General features: G+C 43.2%; 1 protein-coding gene across 1 annotated transcript; it reads right to left on the bottom strand.

The window, feature by feature from the left end:
- Window positions 1-3,756: 3,756 nt before the first annotated feature.
- Window positions 3,757-22,450, bottom strand: KDELR2 (KDEL endoplasmic reticulum protein retention receptor 2). Its single transcript, XM_004459693.4, has 5 exons — window positions 22,213-22,450; window positions 12,598-12,698; window positions 9,452-9,610; window positions 8,091-8,343; window positions 3,757-5,770 (listed from the first exon to the last, which is right to left on the bottom strand). The coding sequence occupies exons 1-5, from the start codon at window positions 22,301-22,303 to the stop codon at window positions 5,736-5,738; spliced, it is 639 nt and encodes a 212-aa protein (XP_004459750.1). The 5' UTR covers window positions 22,304-22,450; the 3' UTR covers window positions 3,757-5,735.
- Between the last annotated feature and the right edge of the window lie 1,248 nt (window positions 22,451-23,698).

Genomic DNA, 23,698 nt, shown 5'->3' with positions numbered 1-23,698 from the left:
AAAATTAGAAAAGGCAGTTACCAAATTCATTTGGAAGGGAAATTACACCCGGATAGCCAAAAGCATACTAAAAAAGAAGAATGACATGGGAGGAATTTCACTGCCTGAGCTTGAAACGTATTACAAAGGTACAGTGGTCAAAAAAGCATGATACTGGCATAAAGATAAGACACATCGATCAGTGGAATAGAATTGAGAGTCCACAAATAAACCCTCACCTCTACAGTCAACTGATTTTTGACAAAACTACCAAGTCCATGTTAAAAGGACAAAACAGTCTCTTCAACAAATGGTTCTGGGACAACTGGATGTCTATAACCAAAAGAAGCAAAAAGGACTTCTATCTCACTCCCTATACAAGAATCAACTCAAAATGAATCAAAGACCCAAATATAAAAGCCAGAACCATAAAACTACTAGAAGAAAATATAGGGAAACATCTTCAAGACCTTGGAGTAGGTGGTGGTTTCTTGGACCTTATACCCAAAGCATACACAACAAAATAAAAAAATAGATAAATGGGATCTCCTCAAAATTAAACACTTTTGCACCTCACAGGACTTTGTCAAAAGGGTGAAAAGGCAGCTGACTCGATGGGAGAAAATATTTGGAAATCACATGTCCGATAAGGGTTTAATATCCATGATATATAAAGAGATGTTACAACCCAACAATAAAAAGACAGACGACCTGATTAAAAAATGGGCAAAAGACTTGAATAGACATTTGTCCAAAGAATAAATTCAAGTGTCAAAAAAATGCATGAAAAAATGCTCAACATCATTAATTAGGGAAATGCAGATCAAAACTACAATGAGATATCATTTCACACCTATCAGAATGGCCACTATTAAAAAGACAGAGAATTACAAGTATTGGAGAGGATGTGGAGAGACAGGAACACTTATTCACTGTTGGTGGGAATGCAGAATGGTACAGCCATGGGGAGGACTGTTTGGCAGTTCCTAAGGAAGTTGAATATAGACTTGCCATGGGTAGAAAGTTTCTATTCAGAGTGATTTAAAAGTTTTGGTAATGGATGGTGGTGATGGTAGCACAAAATTGTGAACGTGGTTAACAACACTGAATTGTGTCCTTGACACTGGTTAAAAATGGGAAATTTTAAAAAATCCATTGAACTGTATAATAGAGTGAACACTAATGTAAACTATGGACTAGAGTTAATAATTGTCATAATTTGTTCATTCAATTGTAACAAAAGCACCACACTGATACAAAGTGTTAATAGGGAAAACTGCATGTGTAGGTGGGTATATAGGAACACTGTATGTTCTGCATGATTTTTCTGTAAACATACAACTTCTCTAAAAATTAATGTAAAAAGAATGATGATAAGAATATGCCATGTGCAAACCGTGCTTGGATGTGATCTGAATGAACAAATCCTAAAATGTTGTGCTTGAGAAAATCTGGAAATTTTGAACATGACTGAACGTTAGATGATATTTAAGAATTATTGGGAAGCAGATGTGGCTCAACTGAAAGAAAAAAAAAGATCTCAGATCTCCTTCACTGCTTATTCTTTCAGGTTAATTTTCACGAATTACTTGCAAATTACTGAAAGTATCCTTCAGAGACTCTTGGCAATTTGTTATAGTTTCATATTAGTTGGAGAAACTGGACTTTTAACTCTTTGCTTTCCCAAATTAATTCTTATCTTCCTCTATTTCTCCTTTTGGACTTAATTTTCTTTGGTTCAAATAAATCCCTCGGTCCCGACTGAAATGACTTTTATTTTTTTATTCCCCGTCCCTGCTCCGATGGGTCTCTTGTCTGTCTGCTCACCTTCTCCAGGAGGCAACAGGAACCCAACCCAAGACCTCCCACGTGGGAGGCATGTGCCCAACGGCCTGAGCCACATCTGCTCCCTGCAGGCTGTGGCGTCTGCTAGCTTGTGGCCTCTGCTCAATTAGGTGTTTGATCATTGCGGCATCTGTCTTCTCTAGGAGGCCCCAGTTCCCAAACGTCAGACCTCTCATGTGGTAGGCAGGTGCCCAACTGGTTGAGTCACATCCGCTTCCCTGAAATGACTATTTTTAATGATTGCTGCTACTGTTTGTTAGATTAATGGTGACGGGTGGAGGCAGTTTTAGGCAGGTGATCTTTCGGGAGGTTGGATCATTGTTTTTCTTGATATATATATATATATATATTTTTTTTTTTAAAGATTTTTTTATCCATCTCTCTCCCCTTCCCCCCCAGTTGTCTGCTCTCTGTGTCCATTCACTGTGTGTTCTTCTGTGACCGCTTCTATCCTTATCAGCGGCACCGGGAATCTGTGTTTCTTTTGCTGTGTCATCTTGTTGTGTCAGCTGTGTGTGTGGCACCATTCCTGGGCAGGCTGCACTTTCTTTTGCGCTGGGCGGCTCTCCTTTCGGGGCGCACTCCTTGCGCGTGGGGCTCCCCTACGCAGGGGACACTCCTGTGTGGCACGGCACTCCTTGTGTGCACCAGCACTGCGCATGGGCCAGCTCCACACGGGTCAAGGAGGCCCGGGGCTTGAACCGCAGACCTCCCATGTGGTAGGTGGACGCCCTAACCGCTGGGCCAAGTCCGCTTCCCTCTTGATATATTTTGAAGTCCTAAGATCTTCAATTTTCAGGACTTCAAGTAAACCAATCACTCTTTTTAGTTTCAGGGCACATTGTTTTTACAGACCACCCAGTTACAGAAACCCTATAAATAGATGGGTTCTGTATTTTTGGACTGTTCTGTTGACAGAGTCAAGCGTAGAATGGGGTTTGCCTGAACAGAAACTAGAGCCGGAGTATTATATTCTAGTATTAAAAAAAAAGTACTTTGTCATTATTCAAAAGGATAATGCTATCCTTTATTTTGATATTGTAGGGATAAAAGAGGATTGTTTAAAAACTGGAGCAAACCCCCACAGCACCTACAGAAGATGCCATGTTGTAAAGTCTAACCCAGACCAGGCAGAGTGCAGGGTCCTGGGCGATTCCACATCCAGCCAGTAGAGGGCGAAGGCGCACGGGAACAAGGGGTATGTGGCCTTAATTTGGCTCATCCCAAATCAGATGGGTGGTTCTGCATGGCCTCGCAGAATCCATTTCTACACCTCTGCTTTCTTGTTTGTGGGGTTCCAGACCTAGCAAAAACTGATGTCATCAGATAGGTCAGAGGGGCTAGAACTGGTTCTCAGCTAGCTTTGAGGTATCTGTCCTAAGCTAGCCACAGAGGGAGAGAAAAGGGGGCGGCTGAGGTGCTTGGCATGTGCCAGGCTTTGCACTGTGAGCACTACTGACATGTGTTTGCTTAATTCTCACAGAAATCCTGAGAGGCAGGAGTTGCTCCGTGCAGCTGAGGGAAGTACTGGAGTGTAGAGAACCAAGGCTCAAAGGCAGCTTGTGCTTCCCTCCTCACAAATCATTTACAACTTCTGTGATAACAAGCTCACTCACTGCTTGACCTGTCCAGGAAATTGCCCAGGCTGGTGCCATCTTTGGAAATGCTGGACTGAATCTTCTCTAGCCAGGCCTTTTCACCTACCCTTTTTTCTTTTGCCACATATTTCTCTTCCTACTCCTCTCTCAACCTGTCAAGCCAGGAGCATACTCACTGTCATTGAATTGGACAGGGAACGGACTGGGGTATTAGCAGCCCAAAGCCAGCAGCTTTTCATGCCGTCATCACTTACTGGCCAAGTTAAAGTTTCCTTTATTTCTCTTTATGCTTTTAAAAAAACACACACACGCAAAAACATCTCTACAAAAAATATTAGTTACCCAATAACCTTTATTCAGGAAGTGAAAGTAACTGACAGTGCTTCATGATGTGGCATACAAGGCCTTTATTTCCAGGGGGAGCGAGGACGCTGCTCAAGTCCCTGCACACAACTGAGGCACCCAAGTCATTAGGACGTCCTCCCTGCTGACCACGAAAATGGCAGTGACATCTCGGTCCATTTTATCTTTGCTTGGGCAGCACAGCAGACAGGGTGCTGAGGTGTTAGCTCCTTGCCTGGGCCGCGTGCCTCAGCTGGTGTCTGGTACACACCAGCCCATTTGGGCAGGAAGCAGTCCATCCCACTTATCATGATGGGGTTTCCCATCTGTCCCTCATGCTCAGAATCTTCCAAAGAGGGTAAAACCAGAAACCAACTAGGAGGCTAGAAGGAAAGAGTTACTCTGACATACAAAAGCAAAATCATGAGGTAAAGAGGGAAAAGTGAAATAAGAGCGATGTAGACGGGGTTCAACTATTCAGTTGCATTGCAAATTTAGATTACAGTTAAGAAACACACCAAATAAAAAATAAAACCCATCCAGCTTCCTTCTGCCAGAAGATATTTTAATGCAGAAAGCAAAAATACTACACCCTTCTTCAGTAAGCACTGCTAAAAATTCAACACTTTAATATTCACGGTGCATCACATCAAAACAAAGTCATGGACTCTGAATACATCAAAGGAAAAATGGAGAAAATCAGTATAATGGAAAAATCAAGATGGAAAAAATCAAATATTTCCACAAAATACAAAAACTTTATAGACTCTTAAGTGGGCTCTGAATGTTTGCACCTCTATAGAGATTTTATTGCCAATTGAGAAACAAAAAAATTATCCCAGCATAGGATGTTCCAAAAGTCTAAGCCATAAGCAAAGACAATTTATTCTACGTTTAATAAGATGTTTATTTAGGATGATAACACAAGATAAATCATGCAAGAGTTCAGTTAAAAAAAGAAAAAAAAAACATAAAAAAAAAAGATGTACGAATATAAGGAATGGTCATTGGTGTTGCCAATTAAAAAAAAAAAGTAAATCATTTTACTACCTGAAAGTGACAGGCAAAGCTGCCTGGATCTGAGCACGGCCATGGCTGCAGTACCCCTTTAGAAGTGTGAACTGATGTGACAGATGACAACATACATCCATCTTCAGGGGAGGAGAGTCCTGTATCCAAGACAGTGACCCATGTCCTTTCCAACCCCCACTCAGACAGCAAGCAGCCCTGACGCCCTGCCCACTGCTGTCGTCAGCACCCTTGGAACAGTCTCAAACCCACAGTTTTCAGCAGAGGAAGGGGGCAGGCACCTGTGGTGACCCTAAAATGAGACTCCATCTGTATTCAGAATCTTCAATTTTGGTAATGAAAAACGAGACTTGCAAGTCATCCACGCCAGCCTGAAATGTAGTGTTGTGATGTCCAGGGAAGGATTTCCACATTGGGTGTCAATAAATTTGCACATATATGCCAAATTGAGCATAGTGTCTCAGATTTCAAACAGATATAACTCACCTTTTGGCAAAAAAATAAATATAGTGGAATGCAAGTTTGAAAGATGGAAGAATATATAATCTACCAATTGTTAAGGAATACAATTTCATTGTAGACACAAAGAATCAACAATTTCAAAAAGTTTTTAAAATAAAAAAAATGTTTGCACTTATTCCTCACAAAATCTTCACTTTTGGAACTACCCCAATTGAAGCTACACACTGAATTTATTAATACAGCATTAAGTTTCTTTGTGTAAAAAAATCTTTGTACATAGTAATAAAAAAAGATAAGGCAAGATGCATTAAACAGAAACCTTCTGGTTCTTTTCATCTGCGTCCTTACAGAGTCACTGATGACTATCTGCAATAAGAGTTAAGTTTCTGATTCTTCATATCAAGCATCTTTTGCCTTTGCTGTGGTAGGAATTCTGTCCGAGCACCCTGAAGGACAGATGCTGGTGACGGTCTTTGGCACTTAAGCTGGCAAGCTGAGTTTCTTCCCCTTGAGTACTAGAATGTCAGAGACAGAAAAAAAAAAAACACAATAGCTTACGGTTAGTGACAACCATTCAGTCATAAAAAGGCTTCCTTCACCCATTCCTAAAAGTCTGTCATACACAGGAGTCTACAGAGAAAGGTACAAGGAGAATAGGTTTTTGACAACAGTCAATTGATTTTGTTGTCATTAAACAAAGCCCTCTGAAATATAAAGATGTATATGAAACAGATTTTGTGAAATCTCATCTCAGTTAGAGTCAGCACAGTCTGTGCTAAGAGGCCAGTCCAGGGCCCTGCATCTAGCCAGCCTGTTAGCGTCACATTCACAAGCTCCAAGGACAGTGATTACCCATCTGAGGAGTCCTGGGTGAGGACTAGGTCCCTAAATTCACAAGGTCCAGAGCTGATTTAAGAAACATGAATTCATTTTTTTTCTCATTGTGACTCCCCCACACCTCAATCAATATATATTAAAATATAGCTATTATGTAGGAAGGTCTATGAAATTTTTGGATTCTAAACAAGAGATAAAATGGGCATGCCCTTATACAAAACGTTTCCCCCAAAAGAATTTTATTCTACACCAGGGATTCTTAATTGGGATGAAAAGTTGGGTTTCAGGAGATCCTGAATTCCCTAAAACTTGTACGTGTAAATTTGTGTGCATATGCATAAATATGCATTTTTTTCTGGGCAAGCACCAAAGCTTCCATTTGATTTTTATCAAGTCCACATGTCTTTATTCATATAAATGCAAAAAAACCCATATATACAAGGATGCTGATTTAAGCACTGTTTTTAAACAATGGTATGGCTTTTTATTAATAATGTTTAATTATATATATGAGAGTCTTAAAAATATCCAAGTCTTTTGACCCTCAATTCCCCTTGTTATCCTAAAGAAACAATCAGATATGTACACCAAGATTTGTGTCTAAGGATGTGCACTGCAATTCTATTGATAAACTAGAAGACAAGAAATACTCTTGAATGTACAAGAGGTTCATGGTTAAATAAATTATGATAAATCCATATGGTGGAATTTTTATAAAACTATTAAGAATATATAATGACATGGAAAAAGTTCACAATGTCATGGTATGTAAAAAATAGAGGATGCTAAACCAAAACACTCATAATTTTAGAAGATTTATGTTAACAGATGTTATTGATATGTTATATCATATATACATAGATATATACACAGAGAGAGAGATGTATGCATATATATTTATATAATATATGCAGAGAGAAAAGACCGGAAGTAAATTCACCAACATATTAACTTTGGAGGGATGGGATTAGGACTAATTAGGAATATAATTTTCTTGTTTATATTTATTCCATTTTCCACAGTAATACTTTTATTTTCTTTTTTCCCCCATAGTAATACTTTTAATATTAGAGTTAAAAAAAAACCACATTAAAAAAAAAAGCATGTTTCATATGAAAACATAATCAGAACATCAGATCAATTAGAATTGTACTATCTTTGAGTCTGAAAAAGTCTTATCATAGGATCTCATTAGGAGTTTCAAACTGGCGGCCACAGTCTAAACGCGTCTACCGGTGAGTTTGGTTTGCTTGGCCTGCTTGAATAAAGTTTTGTGTTTCCTGTTTCTCTTGGAAAAAAAAAATCAAGAGTTTGCCACCACTGGGCCCATATTCCCACTTGGCACAACTTGGCTGGACGTGGAAGTTGCAGCCTGCATGTTCCAGGTCTCCATGGGGATCCCCAGGTCACCACCTTCACCATCCCTTTTACACAGCACCCTGCCTGCAGGCCTCAGGCACTGCTGCTGACCCTGCTCAAATCCACTCCTGTTTTGAAGTGGCTTTTTCATCTCCACACTCCTAGTACTTCTCAGGCTGGCACTCAATGCTTGCTCAATGACTTTACGGTTGAGCAGAGGGACACTCAGGGAAGGATGATCAGTTGTCCAAGGTTACCCAGTGACTTGATGGCATTAGAAACCATCAGTGAAGAGGATCAGACCTGGGACATTCCAAAGACTTTTAAAAAATGATCCTAAATATGCTCAAAGAGCTAAAGGAAACCATGGACAAAGAACTCAGGAAAACAATACATGAACTCAGAGAATATCAAGAAAAGGATGGAAAGTATGAAAAGAAACTAAACAGAGCAGAAGATCAGTGTGCACAGAAACTTAAAACTCCCTAGAGGGGTTCAGCAGCAGATTGGAGCAAGCAGAAGAATCAGTGAACTTGAAGAAAAGAAAACTGAAATCAAGCAGTCTGAGGCGCAGAAAAAAGAATGAAGAAAAATGAAGAGCGCCTGAGGAAGCTGCAGGCAGGACACAGCCCGACGTACCTTTTGTGATGTACAAATAGAAGAAATCGCAGTACAGAATGGTCTGGACTACGCCGGCCACCACAGCAATGAGGTCGAAGAAGCCCTCAAAGTAGAAGCGCCAGATCCAGTTGACGAGATACAGAGCACGGTAGAGGCCCAGGAAGAACAGGTAGTGGGTGGTGATGGTCTCCGCCTCGCCTGTCTTGCTGATCATGAAGAGCTGTGGGAGGATAGTCACCGACTCAAGGTAGATGGAGAAGGTCCACAGAATCTGTAAGATAAACAGCAAATTTGTTCAGGACCCAGTGCTCACCATGACTTTACAGGAAACTCTTGGTTACTGGCCTCGCAGAGCAGCGCAGAAAGCAGCAGGGGGCCTGGGAGTCTGGGTATCTTAACCCAAAACGGTAAATCAGCAACTGAGTAAAGCACACAAACTTAAGCAACATTTAAGAGGCATGGGTGCTGCCTGTGGATGCCTCTACTCTTAATTTTCTTTACCTTGCTTCTCCAATGTCTCCTTCTTCCCGATACAATTTCTATGAATCTATTTATATGATTTCTATCTATATTTATATCTCCTGGATAAGCCTGTCCCACTCTAAATCAGGGGTCTGGAATCAACCCCGCTTTCTCTTGTGTCAAAAACCCTGTTGACCAGAGTCTTCCCATTCCCTTGTGGCTGGTTTTCCTCACAAAGTGACCTCCACTTTTCCTTTCCAAACCACCTAAATGCTTTTGTTATTTTTCTTATTCTTTAGGATTTTTGGTGCGATTAAATCAAAAGTTATGAGACTGGATTCATGCTGATGCACTTTATTCATGCTGATGACAGGAGGACTTGCTAGTAGTAGTGGGAGTATTTTGAAAAGTCAAGGCACTCTCAGAATCTACCAGACAACCCAGAGCAGTATGGTAACTTAATAAACCCAGGGTCCCATGCAGCAGCTCATGCTGGGGAAGGAGAGGGCACTCAGGAGCAGGCCCTGTGCTGCACTGCCAGGGCTGCCGTGCACACTACTTTCCCAAGGAATGAAGTCAGTGAGAAATCTGTACACAACAAAAACACAAGTGGGGAAACAGTAGGGGAAAGACCATGTGCTGCAAACTCACAGACAGGCAGGGCACTGTGTGTGACAGCGGAGACATCAAGACTGTGAAATGCTGCCTTAAGTTTACATTCCAAAGGCGTCGGGCACTAACCTGTCAGCAGACACCCAAATACCTGGGCACTTAACTACTGTCCACTGTTTGCATCAAATAGTGTATGGTGCAGCAGAAGTGTGCCAAATTAAAAAACAAACTAACCTCACGTTAACTGTGAACAGATCTATTTTCCTAAGAACAAGGCATGACCAGTAAGCAACCTCTTCGCTAACCTCGAGAGGAGAGAAATCATGATTGACTAGAAACGAGAGGCCTCCCACAGGGACCACCAGGAACTCGACTCGGAAGGTATCGTGATTGCCATCGTAGGTTGCCTTAAACTTCATGTAGATCAGGTACACGGTGGCATAGGAGCAGACAATGTAGATAAGCTGAAGACAAAAGAGAAAACACCAAGTCATCAGCACCTCACGGCTGTTCCAATTCCCTCAGCTTTTATACAGCATCCATGTATTCAGAAAGGAGAAATGGCTTTTTCACCTCAGCTTTTTTCTTCTTCTGGTATTTCTGAATTTAAATATAATGAAATTCAATGTTTTGGCTGTATAATTCTGAGACATATACCCGTCACCCAAAGTTAAGACACAGAACAGTCCCATCACCCCAAAATATTCCCCCATGCTGCCCCTTTGTAGTCCAACCCTGCCCCCCTGCCCCCCTCCAGACCTAAACCAACCCCTGGCCCTCACTGACCTGGACTCTGTCCCTACAGTTTGGCCTTTTCCAGAACGTCATGCAACTGGAATCATACCGTATGGAGTCTTTTGAGTCTGGCTTCTCTCACTTGGCATAGTCACTCAACCATGTTGCTGCATGTTATTAATAATTTGTTCTTTTTTATCGCTGCATAGTAACCCAAGAGGCCCATGTGTAGAGGTACCGCAGTTTGCTTATCCATTCAACAGTTAAAGCACATGTGAGTTGTTTCCAATTTGGGGGATGATGGATAAAGCTGCTATAAACATTTGTGTACAGGTTTTTGTGTGAATATAAGTTTTCATTTCTCTTGGGTAAATACTTAGGTGTGGGATTGCTGTCAGTCATGTTTAACTTTTTAAGAAATTACCAAAGAAATGCATTTTTAATTTCATTTTAAATGGCTATATACCATCATAAGAAAAAAAAAAAGAATGTAAAATTCAATATAGTTCAAAATCCACACACTTCCTTCCAGAATGAAAATATTTCTTAACGGGTACTTTATTAAGCAAGGGTAACAATGTAATTCATGCTGTGCACAAAGTCTTACAACTAAGTTGTGTGTTCTTCCACCACCAGAAGGACAAACACCTATATTCATCTGACCCCAAGGACAAGGTTGACATTCTGAAATTGCACCAATTTAAAGATTATGGAGTTTTAGGCCCACAAATGGAGACAACTGGGACACTGGCTGCACTGCCTGGTACTCCTTTTCTCCTTTGGAAAGACAACTTGCAAAACTAAACTAGGAAAATGTGGTGTTAGTGACTTAACGGGACGATGGGAACAGTCATCACACCTACCTATGGTCAGGGAAAAAAGATGCTAAATTGCCCGCGAGACCACACCACATAGCTATGATATGGGGAAGTTATATTTGTACTTGAACAGCCAACATGGTATTGAAATTGTTAGATCCTATACCCATATATCAAAGAAGTATAAAAAATAAATAAAAAATAAAAAAGGACCACTGGTATCTTATGATAGCTTATGCTGTTAAGGGTTCTTTCTACAGATATATAAATAGGTACTTGCCGCCACACACACAAATACACGTATATGAATAAGAACATGACGATATAGAACCTACACCTATAAACAAAACACACATACATCTACATACACACAAAGACCCCCTCCAGGGGAACATCTAGCCGAGGCACTTTAGCCAGGGTCATGCCAGTCCCCAACTATGGCCAGCTGAGATGATGCCCATGAAGGCTTTAGTGGCTAGGAAGCAGCAGTTGCTTGGCATTTATAATAAAAAGACACAAGCACATAAAACTCAGCTCACTCTCCACTGATTTTCAGAGATATACTTGGAAACTATGAGCGAGAAGGAAGGATTCCTGTAAACACCTAGGGGTTTCTCCTGGTGGGGAGGGAGGAGGGACTCTTGCTCACACCCCTCTAACCTTTGCAGCCTCAACTTGACTAGACAACTAGTAGGCACCTAGCAGTTTTTACGTAGGCTAGTTTACTGATACCAAGGCCCTATTACTTAGTAATGAAGAATGAAAAAACTATAGGTAACACAAATCTGCTTTTTAGTAAGGATCATGGGCTTAAATATTGCTTACTCTACTCTGACCTGTGTTTCTAAAACCACTTTTGAACAACCAGTGCTGGAAGGAGTTATTTTAAACACACCAGTGGGCTTTAGCTTAAATATTACTTCCTTAGCTATGCCGATAGGTCCAGGGCTTGTAAAGTTCCTCAATAAGGTATCAATATTAAATTTATTAGAGCAGTTGTAGCAATAAGAATTTGAAAAATAATTTGCAGAATAAATTAGAGAAATTAAAATCCTATTACAGGAACTGGGTGTGGCTCGAGCAGTTGAGTGCCTGCCTCCCACATGGGAGGTCTTGGGTTTGGGTCCTGGTGCCTCCTGAAAAAACAAAAACAAGCAAAACAGACAAAAAACCAACTCAGGGAACCGATGTGGCTCAGTGACTGAACGCCAGCTTCCCACATACAAGGTCCTGGGTCCAATCCCCAGGCCTTAAAAAAAAAAATCCTATTACACCTCCTGAGAAGGCCCCATAGTTTTCCTTCATCATTTGCAATCATTTAGTATTGTGATGGTTTGTCTACTCTCCTCCACCAGTCTCTAAGCTCTTCTGCTTGCTTCCTGCCATATCCTCCATGCCAGGAAAGTGCTTGACCCTGTATTAGTATGTATGAGTGCACTGACTGTGAGGCACTGAGGCTCACGTAGGCCAGTGCCTCCCCAAGCATGGAGCATCTCCCATCAGTGGTATACCATTTGTTAGGTGGTACACAAACATTTTCAAGCAGTGGGAAACTCCTGACTCCCAAGGGAAACCCAGCAATATGCTATTAAAAACAGCATCCCTCTTTCTTATAGGACTATCAAGAGTTTTAGAAGATTCGGCACCCTCAAGGAACTTAAGATGAAAAAAAATCTTAAAACTCAAAGTACTTTAATTACACACTGAAAAAAAAAAAGGTTAATGATAACTCTTTTATTCCCAGTCATATGAGCAAGGGTTCTAAAAACTTAAGACAACAGGAGCATATCTAGACATTATTCTCAAAGGTTTTAAATAATTAAAACCCAGCTGACATCAATTAGTTTCCATGAGTCTGCGTTATGGGAAAATACATTCTATTGGATGACATACTATACCTTCATAGATGTATTATATAATGAAACAAATGAAGTAAAAAGATCCAAGTAACGAGTTGTGAAGACCAGTGCAAACAGAAGCTGGCTTTTCCCAGAAATACCTAAAGAAACAAAGGGAAAGTATTAGAGAAGCCTCAAAGAGCTTTATGATTCTGCAGCTAACACTGTGCAGGAAGTGCAGCTATGGAAAGTGGAGATACCACGGGTCAGAAGCAGATGCTGGGGACAACACTAAATCAATAAGAGCAGTTATAAGTCTTCTTTTTCTTAACATTTCTGAGCATGCACCTCTGGGGTTGTTCTAACACCTTTTCTGTCTACCTATGATGGGTGAGTCTAGGAAAATGACTTAATTACAAGAGAACAGGATGTATAAGGTTCAAATGAACACTATTTCTCAACTATGTCACCTCACAAAGGAATAAATTTATTTTAATACTTATGTGATTTAGACAGTGTTATAACCTGTTACATTCAGTATCTTTATGTTCCACAATATCTCCCTGGTGACAAATCTTTTGAGGATGGAGTTAGAATCTAATTTGATTAAGGACAAGCCTGAGCAGTAACAAATTCCCTGGAAAAGAGGTGTGACCTCTTTGGTGAGGGTGGCATCTACTTGGGTATGTTAAAATTTTACAAAATTAGGGAAGTGCATGTGACTCAAGTGACTGAGCTCCTGCCTACCACACGGGAAGTCCTGGGTGCAGTTCCCAGTGCCTCCTGGAGAAGACGAGCAAGACAGTAAGCTGGTGCAACGGGCAGGCATGGTGAGCTGATGCAACAAGATGGTGCAACAAGGAGATATAAGGAGGAAAGACAATGAAGGATATAACAAAGCAGGGAGCTGAGGTGGCTCAAGTGATTGAGCCCCTCTTTCCCACATGGGAGGTCCCAGGTTCGGTTCCCAGTGCCTCCTAAAGAGATGAACAGACATAGAGAGCAGGCAGCGAATGGATAGAGAGCAGACAGAATGCACAAACAATGGGAGAGAGGGGGATAAATGAATCTTAAAAATTTTTTTTAAATTAAATTCCATGTCGTAGATTCATCACACAACCAAACCTCATATTCATATAAAACTATTCCTGGATGCTATGCCAGGATGGGAATCTGAGGCTGCAACCAGTCTTCAGAAGCAGCAGTCTTTCATCACTTTGAAACTGGTTTCCACTCTCAACCACCAACCCACCTCAAGAGCACATTTGGGGCATATCCAGGCTCAGCAGAGGTAACTTCAGAAGTTTACAAAGTGTCCATGTGGCTTTTTTTGTCATCTATTCGGCCAAATATTTGTGCAACAAAGGACATGAACTATTCGTGACTGAGCAAATTCATTAAGGAAGCTGAGCTCTAACTAAATGTCAGAAGAGAAAAACAGCCCAGTGATGAGCAGGTTTCTTATCCACCCTAACCCACAAAGCAAATTTCATACCTCATCATACTATTAGGCATATATGTGTATAATGCATTTAATTTCAGTATGCATGTATTTAACAAAAATGTCACTGCCTCCAAATCATTAGCAACATTCCTTAGAAAGAGGAAAAACACAATGATATTTTCAATGATATTTTACAAAAAAATCTTTTTTGCAGCTTGCTGAAATTAAAAGACTGGATATAGGAGTGTTATTTCTAAGTATGAATAATTGCAGTTCTAGCCTAGTCACAAAAACACCTACATTGAAAGCAAAACTTTGACTCTTATCTTTCCAGATTCAGCAACAGTAACCAATTTTAAGGGCCAAAAGAGGAGATACAGACAGTAAATCTGCTCCTTTTAGTCTTTCCCCAGTAACGGGGAACTTTCCCCTATCAAAGATTAACGTTCCAAAGAAGAATCAACAAGGCTGACGTAAACAGAGAGAGAACATGGGAGAGAAGACAAGATGGGGTAAAAGAAGAGGGAGTATGCAGTTCACATCTGATATGTGTGGAAACCTGGAGAGGTAGATTTCCAGCTCATTTCCTATATGGTCTTTTTCAATATTTTAAATTAAAAAAGCAGAATACATACAAGTTTTGTCATAAAGGTTTTATTCTAATGGGAACTTTGGAAGCTAGGCAGATTTAAAATTTCGTCCTCATTTTCAGCATTCCTCTACTAAAGCATCAGTCTCACTTTTAGCCCTCCCCTTTGAGAGCCTGGCAGCAGCTCCTCTGGGAGGCCATCTTTAAAGACACCATTCCTCGGCAAGTGTCTAATGGGAAGGACTCCAGGCCAGCTGCCGTCCCTGCTCCTATTACCACAAGTATTAAAAAACCCCACCGTGGTTATCCCACACCACCTCCTCTCTCCACCCCTCACCAGACCCTGAGATCTCTCAAGGCAGGTAGTACCTTACTCGACTTTGTATTCCCTGTGCTGAGTGCTGGGTCTGACAACACAGCAGGGCTCAGAAAAGATCTGCTGATTGAGTGAACAAAATGGACAAAGGAAAATGGAATTCATTTTCATGCCAGGGGGTAAAGTCTCATTTTGCGGTATTTGGGGATTATACTTCTGAAGAATTTCCAAGTCATCCTGTGTGTCTGTAAGGATAAAGAGACAATGCAGTCTGGGTTCTGCTCTATTTCACGACCCACTAGGGCAGGCGGACCCCTGAGTGGAGGGACGGGCGCCGTGTGGACTGGAGCTTGACAGCATCGTGGAAGCCATAGACGGGCGGCTACGGACGAATCTAAGCATGCTTACACAGCTGGCCCGTTCTCCCTGTCCTGGAATCCTGATTAGCGAGTAGCAGCTTCTTCCTTTCAAACAGAAAGACTGGATCCTATCTTCACAGGAAGGCAGGGGTCCCAGCTTAGGGTAGCAGGGGGTACACCTGCTACTAAGCAGAGGGGTTCCCATGGTCAGTTTCTGAGAGCCAAGCATGCTCAGGCTGTCGGGGAACAAGTGCTCACAGATAGACGTCCACATTTGCACCCCCATTAAGAACTCAATGAATGGAAATTGCTTATTCAACTTAAGAATGCCATTCCTGCCTTTTCCTACTGTGCCAAGTTTAATAAAAGCCCACAACTCTTTAGTGTAGTCTTAAACCCTTTCAAGCTGCAACATAATTTAACAGAACAGATCCATCAACCAAGCAGGAAAGCCTCCCACACATCGTTTTGGTCCTAGTACCAGCAGAGATGTAGCCACGCCCTGCAGGTCAGGCCCCAGGGAGCACCTAGCATTCGGCGAGGGCTCCTGGGGACAGTCATTTGACTGTTAAAGAACCTGGGTGTTCTTCCAACACCCATGAAGTGCTCCTGGATTCAGCAATCCAAGAGTTAGGAGATGTCTCCCAACAAGGCTCCTGAGCTTATTTCGAAGTGTGACGGGGGAAGAGGCTGGGATCCAGCTCAGCCAGTGACCTCGCAGGCAGGCCTGAGCCCGAAACCGTCTCAGCCTCTTACACCTCACTTTCTGGATCTATAATATGGACAAGGTTACCAGCCTTGTGGGACTGTTGGAAAGAGAAAAGGCCAAGTGCTTTATGCCATCCTGTGCATCGTGACTGCTTGATACAACAACTCGGTGCATGGTTTGATCACTTTTTCTTGTTTTCAAAGAACTCTATGCTAATTATTTTATTAAAAATTCCAACTGTGCTAAAATATGTGGAAGAAAAAGCAAAAGGCTCTTTTTAACACTTTTCCTACCTCCATTTTCAGTGTCACTTCCCAGGATTTTTCTGTGTTTGTGCACCTGTATTGGCTTTCCTCTTAAATTGGGGCCAATCTTTTATTTTAGTTTCCTTTTTCAATTTAATATCTCAAATTCATTCTGCTTCAAAGCTCTAGTTTATTCTTTGTGAGGGATGCAGTGTCCCAGAGGACGGATGTACCAAAATTTGTGTGAATACCCCATTAAGAGACACGTGCATTGTGGATGGTTTCTGTTGTTATAAATTCTGCAAGAACACCTTTGTACCTACAGACTGTTTTGTGCTTAAATAGGTACAATGACCATCTTTATGCCTGTATTTAGTTCATTCAAACAATGACAACAACCTCTGTAGAATTGCTGGGATAAACAAAGGGCACAGACATTTGAAATTGTTAAAAACTGTCAATTTTCCCCCAGAAAGACTGTGATCCACTACCACTGGCTGGGAACGCCCTCCTCTTCACACTCCTGTCTACATTAGGTATCGTAAACTTCTGCCAACTGGGCAAATACCAGTATCCCCATTTTGCTGGGCATTCTTTTAGGCAACTGGCCTTTTGTCAGTCTTCCATGGACTGTCCACTTTGCCTGTTTCTCTCTTATCTTTTTTATTTGTAGAAGTGCTTTATTATGGATATAACTTTTTGTCACTTAGACACATTGCAGGTATTTTTTCTCAGTTTATTGCATGTCCTTTAACTTTGATGATGCTTGCAAACAGGGCCGCTGTCCTGCTTTTTCTCCATTGACCAGGTTTCAAAAAGTATTTCTTGAAATGACTGAGGTTGCCTACTGTCATACAGGCTTATTCTTATACTCTAATTTGTGTATCTTTCCCTTTTTATAGCTTCCGGGCTTTGTCTCTTGCTTAAGACCTCCTCCACCCCTGTATTAGATAAATACATTTTTTTTTTTTAAGATTTATTTTTTATTTATTTCTCTCCCCTTCCCCCTGCTGTTGTCTGCTCTCTGTGTCCATTTGCTGTGTGTTAAGTCTCTGTCCGCTTGCATTCTTGTCAGTGGCACTGGGATTCTGTGTCTCTTTTTGTTGTGTCATCTTCCTGCATCAGCTGTCTGTATGTGCAAAATCACTCCTGGGCAGGCTGCGCTTTTTTTCGCACTGGGCAGCTCTCCTTGCAGGGCGTACTCCTTGCGCGTGGGGCTCCCCTACGTGGGGGATATCCCTGCATGGCAGGGCACTCTTTGCTCATCAGCACTGCATGTGGGCAGCTCACCACACAGGTCAGGAGACCCTGCGTTTGAACCCTGGACCTCCTATATGATAGATGGACTCGCCATCAGTTGAGCCAAATCTGCTTCCCGATAAATATATTCTTATCTTGCTTTGCACATTACCTTTAATCCAACTAGAATTTTTTTTTTCTGTATGTTGTAAGGTAGGGCTGTAATTTTATTTTTCCCCAGATTGCTGCTTATTGATCATCATTTAATGATTCCTTCCTTACTGACGTGGAATGCCATCTTCAACATATTTTAAATTCCTATAATAGCAAACACGTATTATGTGTCATTTATTTATTAGTCGGTGATTGTGCCAATACCAAACTTCTAAGTACTGTGGCTTTCAATTTGTTTTGATATCTGGATGGCACATCGTCCTTTATTACTATTCCTTAAAAAACTATTTTTTTAAAAACATTTTTATTTCTCCCCTGACCCCATCTCCCATTGTCTGCTCTCTGTACCCATTTGCTGTGTGTTCTTCTGTGTCTGCTTGTATTTTTTTTTTAATATTTAAAAAGTTTTATTTCCCCCTCCCCTTCTCTGATGATTTTTGCTATGTCCATTTGCTGTGTGATCTTCTGTATCTATTTCTCTTTTTCTGTCTTCTCATCTTTCTCCTCTAGAATTCAGAGGGATTCAATCCTGGGGACCTCTGATGTGGAGAAATGTTCCCTGTCAATTGTGCCACCTCAGTTCCTGGTCTCTGCTGCGCTTTACTCTGACTCTTCCCTTTGTCTCTCTTTTGTTGTGTCATCAATTTGCTGAGTGACTCACTTGTGCAGGCACTGGCTCACCACGCAGGGACTCACTTGGGCACTCGGCTCACTGCATGGGCACTCTGCTCACCACATAGGCACATTTTATTTTCGTTCTTCTTTTTCACCAGGAGGTCCCAGGGATTGAACCTGGGTCCTCCTCTATAGTAGGCGGAGGCCTTATCACTTGAGCCACATCCACTTCCCCCTCTGCTTGTATTCTCATTAAGTGGCTCCAGGAACCAACCCTGGGATCTTCCAGGGTGGGAGAGAGGTGATCACTCTCTTGCGCCATTTCAGCTTCCGTTCTACTACATCTTCTTTTTTTCTCTCCTCTGTGTCTCTTGTTGAGTCATCCTGCTGTGCCAGCTCTCCACATGGGTCGGCAGTCCTGTGCAGGGCAGCTTTTTCCATGCGAGGAGTCATTCCCATGCAGCGGTGCTCTCCTGCACAGGGCCACATTCCTGCGTGGGCCAGCTTGCCCTAACCAGGAGGCCCTGGGCATTGAACCCTGGACCTCCTATACGGTGGAAGGGAGCCCAATTGGTTGAGTCACATCCATTTCCAAAAAAACTTACTATTTTTGCATTTATATTTGTCGATGAAATTTACCTGTCTGACAATTCCATAAAGAAATTCTGATTAGCCTTTTACTAGGATGTTCTGACTTGATAAATTAACGTGGGAGAAGTGTCACCTTGCTTCCTCACCAGCCTGCCCGAACCAGGACCAGTCTGAACACACATTCAGGCCATTTTCTATACCCATCAGTAAAGTTCTATGGTTTCTTCACAGAGGTCTTATACATTCCTTGCTTATCTAGAGGTCAAGGAGCCTTTGCTGGGATCTTACTCACCACTTCACACCCAGAGGATTTACCGCCTATAGAGTTTGACACCCTATAATTTTATCTGTTCAACATATCTTTTCATTTCACTAAATTGCAGCTTTCTTGGGAGCAGAAACTTCAATAGCTGCAAGCTGCTGCACTGAACTGCACCCCAGCGCCTTGCACATAGTAGGCTGTCAACAAATGTTGAGAACAATGCAAGAGACTGGAACTCAAGAGGTGAGAGGGGACAGTTGCTACAAAGAGGGAGCAGGGAAGGTGATGCAAATGCTTCTTCAAGTACTCAGGGTCGACAATAAAGGAAGAGATGCTTCCCATTTATGTAAAAAATAAACATTGTCCAATTAAATGTCATGCAGGGACACTTAAATTCCCATTGTCTTTGATGGATGAAAATCTGCAACGTAAAAACAACAGCTAACAATGATATAAGCAATAGATGATAGAGGGAGGGGAAAGACCAAGGGAGGACGGTGGAGGGTCATGGCTCTCCACCAGTAATTTCAACACTGGCGATTGGCACTTGTACTGTCAGCCCACAGGAAGATTTAGATAGGAAGCTCTTCATCTAAACACCACCGCCATTCCCCCAAGGCGATCCAAGTCAGCTTAGCAGACAAAGACAAAGCTTGAGCATACTGTGCCTCAAGCAGCAACAGTAGTCCAGGAACATGAGAAATTCACAATACCTAAAATCTTTGCACCCCTGTAATGACAATGTTAGATATATCCAAAAGAGAATGCTGATTCAAAACAAGAGCTAAAGCAATATCGACTTCCCCTACTCCCCCTTAAAAAATCCTAAAATGAACCTCAATATTGGCGTTTTCAAAATTAGAAACATAACCTGGATGTATGTCTCCTCTTCCAGTTATTTGAGAAACTCGTATCGGATTCTTACTCTTTCAGAAGTCTCTAAATGACTTTCATAATTTAGTATGGAAAAACAAAGTACCTAGTCAAATTTAGCATTTTATTTAGAGTAAATTTTGATTTTGATTTTCAAAAGGCCAGGAAAATTCATGTAACAGAACTAAAATGATCTTAAGCCTGAGAATGAAAATAGTTTAATAAAGCTCTATAACTGCAGACTACAAAGCAAACACACACAAACTATTTATCTTCCTTTATTATTTTAGCTGATTTTTTTATACTATCCTAAACTCTCCTAAAGGAAAACTGTGAATATTAAAAACAACAAAATAGCAAATCTCACTTTCTCTACTCAAGCTCCCATTAAGAATTCTATTTCTGGATTTGTACTTAATTCTCCCAAACATCTTAGTTTAGATATATATTTAGCAGGCAGTACACTTCAACTATTAATGACTTGACAAAAGAAGGGATTCTGATATGAAAGAAGATCAAGAGATTCCTACAGAGATTTTGGACAAAAACTAAAAATTAAAAACATTTCTGACTACAGTAAAAAATGACCCAACTACTGGTTTGGCAACAAATGTTTAAAACAAAATTACTTAGGCCACTTTTGCTCTTACCAAAGTATATACGTATTTATTCAAAATCCTTAATTAGGAGTTACTGATTGTATTTCAGTCCTGGTTACCACTTAATTTACTCACCTCCCTGAGACTCAGTTTCTTCCTCCATAGAAGGGGACAACAGCACCTACTTCACAAGGTAATTGTAAAGACTGTATGGGATAATCTATACGAAAGCACTTAGCACACTACCTAGCAGGTATTAAGTGCTTAAATGTCAGCTATTATAATCATTGCAATCTATTTGCTGTCATTGCAAATCATTCGACTGAGCCCCTCAGAACAATGTATAAATTGAGAGCAGTCAGACACACTGGTACTGGTTTCAGGACATGAACTTTGCCACATTCACTTTGATTGCTCAAAGGTCTTTTTTTTTTTTGCTTACTTCCTGGATCTCAGCTATGTTCCAGAGAGACAGGTGAGACCTGCAGAGAGCAGTGTCCCAGATGTGGTGTTACTTTAGATGTGCAAACTTTTAGAGAGAAACCAGGGAAATGAAATCTCTGCCACCTAGGTCCTTTATCTTTTACTGCCTCTGGAAAACAAAAAAGAGTCACTCAATTTCCTAAAAGTTATTTCACTGAGGCCAAAGAATCAAAAAATAACTTTAAGAAAGACGCTGCATTTTAAGAAATGATTTAAAATAGACACAATTCCTAAGCTTTAGGGGTTAATGGAATTAAAACCCCCACAGCTGTTATCTGGAAAAGTGTCATTTCACTGCCTCCAGCAATGCCTGCATGAAATGAGTATTCCTGAGAAGGGAGTCGGCCAACTCACTGGTGACGTGGAGTGAGGAATTACAGGAGACCACAAGAGACCTCAGCAGCAGCGGGCGCCGCAGTTGCAAGAGAACCCGTTATTAGATGGAAGCACTTGGGGGTGGACAAACTAGTTCTTTTTCTCAAACCAGCATTAACTGCCACAAGAAATGGACTTAAAAGACCTTCCTAGGGTCCCTCCCGAGGCGGGTGTGCTCCCGGATGTGGGACTCAGGCGAAGCCCACAGAACCTTAAGAACAGGCCGGGCCCGACCCCCCAAGCCGAAGCCCAGTGTGCAGAGAGGTTAGGGTGGGAACCGGCCGACCTCCCCGGCGCCGACCGCTCCGGCCCGTCCCACCTCCCCGGGCCGGCCCGGCTGCCACGTCAGGCCGGACCCGCCGCGCCCCTGCCCATCCTCCCCCAACCCGGCCCATTGATTCGCCGGCTCCCCGCACCTCCGCAGCCCCCACCCGGGACCCCGCCGCGAGAGACACCTCATCAGAGCCGAGCACGAGGGGCACGCCCGCAGGATCCCCACCCCCGATCCCCGCCAAACCCAAACTTTTCCGCCAGCGCCGGGCCCCGCACAGTCGCTCGGCGCCTTCCCCTCACCGACGCCTCAAGTTCGCGGCCGGGCAAAGTGCGGAGCGGGGCCCAGCGCTGCGACAGCCCCACCCGGGCCCGAGCGCCCACCCGGGGGGCCGCGCGGGCTGCTCCCGGCTGCCGCCGCCCCGCCGAGCCGGCCGAGGGGTGTGCCGGGCCGGCGCTGAGGGGCCCGGGGGCGGCGGCTCCTGCGGGCGGCCCGGCCCCGCGCCTCCCGGGGCCTCGCCCGGCCGCTCACCCGCGCAGGAGCGCGTCTTCCAGATCTTCAGCAGCAGGATGATGATGGCCGCCAGGTGGGACAGGTCCCCGGTCAGCCGGAAGATGTTCATGGCGGCGGCGGTCGGCGCGGCGGCCCCGGGGATGGGCGGCTCAGGCGGCGGGGACGCCTGCGAGGAAGCGACGAAGATGGCGAGAACGGGCGCGACGTGGCCAGGGACGTGGCCTAACTGCCGGCGCGCGCGCGGGGCAGCCTGGGAGAGCGCGCCGCCGCCGGCACCGCCCCCGGCCCCGCCCCTTAAAGGGCACTCGGCCGGGCCTCCCGCGGCTCCGGGCCGCGCTTTTCCCCGCGGGGTTCCCGGCTTCCCTCGGGTGCCAGCGATTTCCTTTTATTTTTGCAATGACAGTTCCTGGTGAGTTTTCCCCACTTCTTCCCACTGATCATAAAAGCTGTACAGGCTTATTGTAGGAAGAACTCTAAGAAGAAAGTGAAAAAAATCCGTGTCACTGAATTGTACACTTAAATGGGCTAAAATGGCACATTTTGTTGTATATATTTCACCACAGTAAAAATTAAAAAAAAAATTAATCCGTGACTGCAATCGCTCGAGATAAGATCGAACTTGGGGATAATGAGGATGTGGCTTACTGGGGGGTAGGTAAACATTTGGGACTCTCTTACGAAAGAGAATGCAAAATAAGATCGGAAAGTGAATATTTCCTAAGGATTAGAAAAGAAACCACAGGAAATTACCAACAGAAAAAAGCGTGGCCATTTCACCTCGAGGAGGGCCACTCTAGGGGACCACACTTTGTGTGGACGTGGCTTTGTTAGGGTCTCACTTCCCCATCTGCCCAACCCGGCTTCCTGCGCCCCCTTTCACAGGGAGGGGTCTGGGAAAGCAGGTAATTAGATGGGATTTAGGAGCCGGATCCTTCCCTGCCCAGCTGGCGGTGAAGGCCCCATCCCCACTGACAGCCTCTGGTAGAAGGGAGAGGCCCCTTAGGAAGACTTCCAGTGGCTGCGGAAGAGAAGGCACTTGAGGTTTCAAAGTTTTCCTTGGTTGAACCTTGTGCAGGAAATAGTAGCTGCAGGGATAATGGGACATGCCGACTCTTGCTCAGTGCCCCTGATGCTCTGTGTCTACAGGAAGTGAACGAGGAGCTGAGGGTCTTGAAAGTCAGGTGGGAAAGCCAAGGGCCTGTTTGTTCCCAAAGCCCCTGCAGTGGGAAACCTGCGATCAAGCGCAAATCTTTATAGTGCCAGAGCCGAACTTTAAAGGAATTTAGATGCCCAACTATCTTAGTGTCCTGGGGCCCCCATAACAGAGGACTGCAAACTGAGGGGCTTAAAAGAAAAGAAACTTACCGCCTCACAGCTCTGGAGGCTGCAAGTCCAAAGTCAAGGTGTCGGCAGGGGCAGGGCCAAGTCCCCTTCTAAGTTTCCGAGGGAGGGTCCTTGCTGGCCTCTTCCAGCTTCCGGTGGCTCCCAGGGTTCCTTGGCTTGT

The sequence above is a fragment of the Dasypus novemcinctus genome, chromosome 23 (genome assembly GCF_030445035.2).
Source record: "Dasypus novemcinctus isolate mDasNov1 chromosome 23, mDasNov1.1.hap2, whole genome shotgun sequence".
NCBI classification, from domain to species: Eukaryota; Metazoa; Chordata; class Mammalia; order Cingulata; family Dasypodidae; genus Dasypus; species Dasypus novemcinctus.
The sequence above is the reverse complement of the archived record's forward strand: the minus strand, read 5'-3'. Positions and strand labels throughout refer to the sequence as shown.

What these genes read in the sequence shown, in the direction of transcription:
- KDELR2 (XM_004459693.4), bottom strand. Translation starts at nt 22,303, where the DNA reads ATGAACATCTTCCGGCTGACCGGGGACCTGTCCCACCTGGCGGCCATC. An exon ending in ATGATTTCTCTCCTCTCGAG is followed by an intron (nt 8,344 to 9,451) that starts GTTAGCGAAGAG and finishes TTTATCTTACAG; the next exon opens with ATTCTGTGGACCTTCTCCAT. An exon ending in CTATTTGTACATCACAAAAG is followed by an intron (nt 5,771 to 8,090) that starts GTACGTCGGGCT and finishes CTGACATTCTAG; the next exon opens with TACTCAAGGGGAAGAAACTC.